The sequence below is a fragment of the Populus alba genome, chromosome 6 (genome assembly GCF_005239225.2).
Source record: "Populus alba chromosome 6, ASM523922v2, whole genome shotgun sequence".
In the NCBI taxonomy this organism is placed as follows: domain Eukaryota; kingdom Viridiplantae; phylum Streptophyta; class Magnoliopsida; order Malpighiales; family Salicaceae; genus Populus; species Populus alba.
Genome location: NC_133289.1, coordinates 22,800,825 through 22,806,723, shown reverse-complemented (window position 1 = coordinate 22,806,723; position 5,899 = coordinate 22,800,825). Strand labels below are relative to the sequence as shown.

Below are 5,899 nucleotides of genomic sequence, written 5' to 3'. Positions count from 1 at the left end.
GGTGATGGTGAAGACAATGGCCAAGGGTAAGCACAGGATCAAAGCACAAAAGAGAGAGGGGGGGTTGTAGAAAGCATTTATTTTAATTTTTTTGCAAAATTCAAGACGATTGAATTTCTAGATTTGGTGGGGAGAGGGGTTTAAGGTTGTATGGGTTGAATTGTAAGATGCTTAATTGACTGCTGATGTAATTAACTAACCATTTAAATAGAGATGCTAAAAAAGAAGAAAGAATAGGAGAAAAAAGAAAAAAATATATCATTTTTTTTAAATAGGAGAATATATATATATATATATATATATATATATAATTCAACACCATAAAATATTAGCTAAAATAGAGCAGCGTTTGTGTCATTTGATTGTGTTACTTTTAATGTGGCTTCTTGGGAAATTGAATCACAGCCCTAGAGTGTGTTTACTGGGATCATAAATCTAGAGATAAACGGTGATGATGTCTTCGCATTTTTCATGTGAGAGTTTCCCTTTTTGGCAAGTGGAAAAAAGAATTTTGTTGGATATCAAGAAAGATGAACACGTGGCTAGCATGCAATTTTTTGTGGGCCTTATCGGGAGGGCATAGTGCGTGGGCCATGGGGCCCTCACATGTATATTGTGCGTGCCCTCATTAAGATCTTGTCGTCCTCCTCGCCAGCGCCGTTGAGACCTCCCTCCTCTGGCCGTTAAAAGATTAAAAATAACGTCAATTAGCTCGTTGCTAATGATTTATCGTGCTTTGTTTATAAATGTTTAAATACATTGAGCGGTGTTGGGTTAGATTTTAGCATAATAACGAGAAACACCACCCCAGTCTCCGGCTCTCAGCCACCATGCATCCATATCAGGCAAAAAGCTGCAGAAAAGAAAAGAGCCGTGGCCATGTTTTTATTCCCTGTCCTGTAAAATAACCCATCCATCTTCATCGTGGTATCAGAAATCAGGATTCAACCATGTTTGTCTGTGCACATCTAATTATCGAAACAGCGATGGCGCCTGACACCACTGCAGCGGAGGCACTGAGCACTGACACACACACATGCATGCACGCAGCCTGACCACCAAAACCCTGTCGAGGAGGCGATCCAGGATGCACCGTGCCGTGCGTGTATGGCTGCTGTAGGTTTGGGCTCGTGAGGGAGTACTTAACCTTCTTTCTTCCTGGGTCATCTGTCCTTTTCTTCTTCCCTTTTCAAGTACTGGTCAGACAATGGAGGCAGTAGTAGCTAGCTGCCATCTTTTTTTACACGAACATGCATGCAGAACATGTAGGGAATCCATCACAAGTTGGAAGAGAAGATCCATTATAATTATGAATCCTTCGTATTTATTCCCCACATGAAAATTAATTTGTTGTTAAAACCCAGATTAAAAAAAGAAGAAGAAAGTAATTCCTCTTAAATGTATAAATCTGTTATATATATAGACACAGTAAGAACTTAGCGCGTGCATGTTACATCAATCAGGTTGATTGACACAATAAAACCTAATAGTATACGGAGTATAATTATTTATTTTTCATTGTAATTATTTTTTATTGTTTCGAGGCAGATGAGATAAAGTTAGTGGAAAGAAATAAGACACGTTCTCCCTTTATTACTGTTTTAAAGTAAAAAAAATTTATTGTAGAATTATTTTAAGAATAAATTTATTTTTTTATTTTTTTATTTTTATTTATTTAACCAGATATATTTTTGTTTGTCTGTCTTCATTTTTTATGTTGCAGTACAATAACTAAGAACTATCTAATATCTAGGATTTATGACTTTAAGTCCTTTCCATTAGATAAATGTTAGGTTAATTTGCATCTAAATCTGTATTTAACTAATGATAATTAAGATTTGTTTGAAAAATGCATGTTTTTATCCAATAATTGTGTACTCGTTGACTTTAGTAAGTAAACCAAGTTTTTTTTCCCAGTAATTGCATTTTTTTTTCTTCACTATTATGTAACACAAAGGGAGAGATTTATTTGTAGGGTTTAGGTTTAAAAGAAAAGCACATGTGCTGGACCGAGAATAACTCAGTTAAAAAGGTTTATCTTCTTCTTTGATTATATGGATTTGAGTCTTAATTCCAATATTTAGAAAAATTCTGTTAAATATCTTTAATTGTGAAATAATAATAATAATAATTACAATTATCACGATGTTGGATATGTCCATGGCGCCATCACTTGTAAATCGCAGTGCTTGAATTTTGCCGTCTAAAACAATTACAATGTCCTTAATCAAAGGCAATGGTTTCCCTGATACCATCAACCATGGATTTATGAACAGAACACGGTACTCTGTAAATGCAATCATAAGCAATCACAGCAAGAGATTGCTGGAGAAGAGGAGACATCAATGAAAAGGAAGAAATTCTTATGAAAATATTGGTCCGCGCTCCTTCATGCCATTTTACACAAACTAGTTAACCGTTTTTTTTCTAATTAAACTATGAATTTTCTTTTTGATGTTCTCAAGAATAGAATCAAGTTCTCATGTAAATAAATAATATTTTCCCATCAACTATTTGGTTGTCCACAAATACAATCATCCATGAATGATCCTTTTTTTTGTTTAAAAAGATTTAATATGATAAAAACATTAGTCTCAAAGAAAAAGCTCCGCCTTCCACTCATAGATCTTCACTCCCGGACATGGTGATTATGGAGAAATGCATGATCAAAGCTAATTTCCTGGGGATTAAAGTAGGAAAATTTCAATCTTTTCTTGGTTTATCCTGACACATTTGACTCAAAAAAGAGACTTTTATTTTCTAGTAATTGAATGGGGCACACTTTCCATATAATTCAGCAAGGGGCTTGCTTACATGGTAAGAACATGAGGCCACCCTGCCTCACACCAGTGACCGTCCATGTTGTGGTGGGGGAGAGAAGAACGTATAACATTGTCACTGTCGGTGGTGTCTATGCAACCCCAGCCCCAGCATCTACTAGTACTGTAAAAGGTTCACAAGACACTGGCAAGAAAATATTTAAAGAGAGGGATAAAGTTGAATGGCGAGAGAGAGAGAGAAAAGGCCAAAACCAATGGGCAATGAGGGGGAAATAGAGAGGGGGACTCTTGGGTTTAGGGGAAGCAGGCATGTGGACGAGTGGGGGACACACCAAAACTCAACCCTCTTGAAATAATTGAGTTTGTGACAGAAAAGAGAGAAAAAGTAGGGCAAAGCCCTTATAAAAAAATATAATAAAATCTGAAAAGCCTTTGCTTCTCTCACCATTTCTTGCATTTTGGGACTCCTCTACTGTGTTGTTGTTGTTGTTCTGTTCAGTGTTAGTGTGTGATTTTAAAGACTTGATAAAGTCACTAGCAAGAGTAAAAAGACAGGAAACCAAAAACTGATGCTACCCTTTACTTCTTAGTCACAGCTTAATTTGTCATCATCTTGGTCCTTCTTTCTTCCTCTCTTTCTTCCTCTCAAGGAATTAGTGCTAGTGAAGGTGAAGAAGAAGATGCCTAGACCAGGACCAAGACCTTATGAATGTGTTAGGAGAGCTTGGCACAGTGATAGACACCAGCCCATCAGAGGTTCTCTGATTCAAGAAATTTTCCGGTGCCCCTCTCCCCCTGTCTTTGTTTCTGTGCATGTTCATATGTGATATAAATTCTGTCTTTTTCACTGATTTTGGCCATGTATTTTGTTCAAGACTTGTTAATGAGGCTCATAGCTCAACAACTAAGAAGAACAAGGAATGGCAAGAGAAGCTCCCAGTTGTTGTCCTGAAAGCAGAAGAAATTATGTACTCGAAAGCCAATTCTGAGGTTAAAGCCCTCTCCTTTTTTATCCTCTCACTGTCAATTGAAATCTGCACACCTCTACCCTTTGTGTGTTGTTAATTGAAAGCAGAGTTAAAGTGTCGACGAACTAAGATTTTTTAAAGAAGTTTTGAGCTTGATTTCGTACTGCTTGGGTGCTGACAATTCATGAATCAAAGATTGAAAATTAACATTTATTATGTTTTCTCAGCATAGTCCATAGTTTTTTCTGGTTTGGTAGATTTCGATCCTGTCTTTTTATAGAGCTTCCTTTTGGATTCTAATTCTTGCATAGGCTGAATACATGGAGCTTAAGACACTTTGGGACAGAACAAATGATGCCATTAATACCATAATTCGGCGTGATGAGAGCATGGAAACTGGAGAGCTTCTTCAACCTTGCATTGAAGGTACCGTCTTCGATTAATTTCTGCATGTCTTAGAATAAAGATCTTGTTGCTTTGGAGTTTAGAATGGCTTTGGTCCAATTTTCAGTGCTTGAAGTCAATTACAATGAGTGCTACTTTGAAATTTAGATTTAGTGTGTGTGCCTGTCATCGTACTTGATTCAACCATTATAATTATTTCTCACATGGTGCCATTTTTACTGTAAAGTCCTATATTGTGTGATTCTCCACTTTGTTTGATACGTTGTACGGACAATACCCTGCATGTAAATGCTATGTGTAATCTTTCTCACTCCATTTCATCACTGTTCAGCTGCCCTTAATTTGGGCTGCACACCGAGAAGAGCCTCAAGGAGCCAGCGGAACTGCAATCCGAGCTCTTACCTTAGTCCTAGCACTCAGGAACCAAACACCTTGTCCTCTGGTTCTGTGCACAGTGCCATTCAGGCTAATCGTACATCCAACTCGCATGTCCTACCTGATTATTCAAGCATGGTGAAACCCATAATCATGAATTCCACCCCTCCAGGCTCGGAATCACAAGACTTTGTTGGCCAAAGCAATGGCTCTTCTAACAGATTTCTTTTTATAGATGATAACATTCCTCTATCTAACGTTAACCAATGCTTACCCTTGGGAAATTACCGTATACCAAGCTTGTGCTCGGTTTACCCTTTATACTATGGTAGTTGCCTAGAACCACAGCGAGGTTGTGGAGCTCTTCCTGAGACTTTTCCTGGCACCATGGAGCCTGTCAAGGTGGCTGTTATGCAAAACTTCTTCCCTTGCAACGAGGACACTCCTGTTAAAACCTGCCATGCTGATCACAAAGACAGTCCTTTACAGCCACAAGAAATTGGGTGCGATCTATCATTGAGGTTGGGTTCTCTCCCAGCTCCAATGCTGAGTGTGAAGACCAAGCAACTCAAAGATGCCAAAGATGGTGGTCATGATTGTTCTCAAGAGGGGGGTAAGGTTGATGATTGGATGCCCCAAGCGGACAAGGCGTTACCCTTCTTCACTAGGGTCAATGTGGCTGACCCGTTAGTTTCACATTCAAGCAAATCGAGGGAACATGTAAATATAGATGAGACAATGAAAAAACGCAAAGCGGTGTTGGATCACCATGTTGAGGATCAATTTTGCTGGCAGCCAAAGCTTCATTGTAATCAGTTAACTTGCAGAATGAAAAGTGCCGGTTCGTAGGTCTGTCACCTGGTACGTTGCTTGAAACTCATGATATGCCCTTGTAAGAAAATCTTGCTGGGGCTCTTTTTTGGCAATGTAGTGTTTGTTATTTTTGTTTGACAATGATGAGTTGCTAGCTGCAGTGATGTAAGAATGTTAGATGTAAATATTGATCCAGTTTACATTAGAACTAACAGCAGAGGCTCGTGGTTTAAATTCACAAAAAAAAAAAAAAAAGGTTGTAATGTAACATGGTGTTGCTTTTGGAAACTAGACCAGTACTTGCATATCATCATACCCCTTTATCTGGTAGAAGGAATTTGATTTTAAGAAAATAACTTGGTGTAAAAGAGAGGAGGCTGGGAGTAGTTGTAAAGGGTAATCTATGCATAGAGCTGGTAGGATAATCCATGCCACTGTATGTCCATCAGCTGAAATTTGGAAATCACAGATCCAAAAGGAATTCCCTAGTTGCACTTTGGATGCATTATAGATTATGGTATCAAGGTGGAAAGGTGGGGGCAAAGACGTGTCTCTTCA

At 38.2% G+C, this 5,899-nt stretch overlaps 1 protein-coding gene across 1 annotated transcript; it reads left to right on the top strand.

Moving 5' to 3' along the window:
- Positions 1–3,128: 3,128 nt before the first annotated feature.
- On the top strand, positions 3,129–5,553 carry LOC118050273 (uncharacterized). The gene is made up of 4 exons (XM_035060574.2): positions 3,129–3,561; positions 3,656–3,770; positions 4,060–4,174; positions 4,485–5,553. The coding sequence occupies exons 1-4, from the start codon at positions 3,461–3,463 to the stop codon at positions 5,375–5,377; spliced, it is 1,224 nt and encodes a 407-aa protein (XP_034916465.1). The 5' UTR covers positions 3,129–3,460; the 3' UTR covers positions 5,378–5,553.
- Positions 5,554–5,899: the final 346 nt, after the last annotated feature.

Excerpts from the sequence above, each read along its gene's own strand:
- LOC118050273 (XM_035060574.2), top strand. The coding sequence starts at position 3,461 with ATGCCTAGACCAGGACCAAGACCTTATGAATGTGTTAGGAGAGCTTGG. Across the intron at positions 3,562-3,655 it reads CTGATTCAAGAAATTTTCCG|ACTTGTTAATGAGGCTCATA; the intron begins GTGCCCCTCTCC and ends ATTTTGTTCAAG. Across the intron at positions 3,771-4,059 it reads ACTCGAAAGCCAATTCTGAG|GCTGAATACATGGAGCTTAA; the intron begins GTTAAAGCCCTC and ends ATTCTTGCATAG.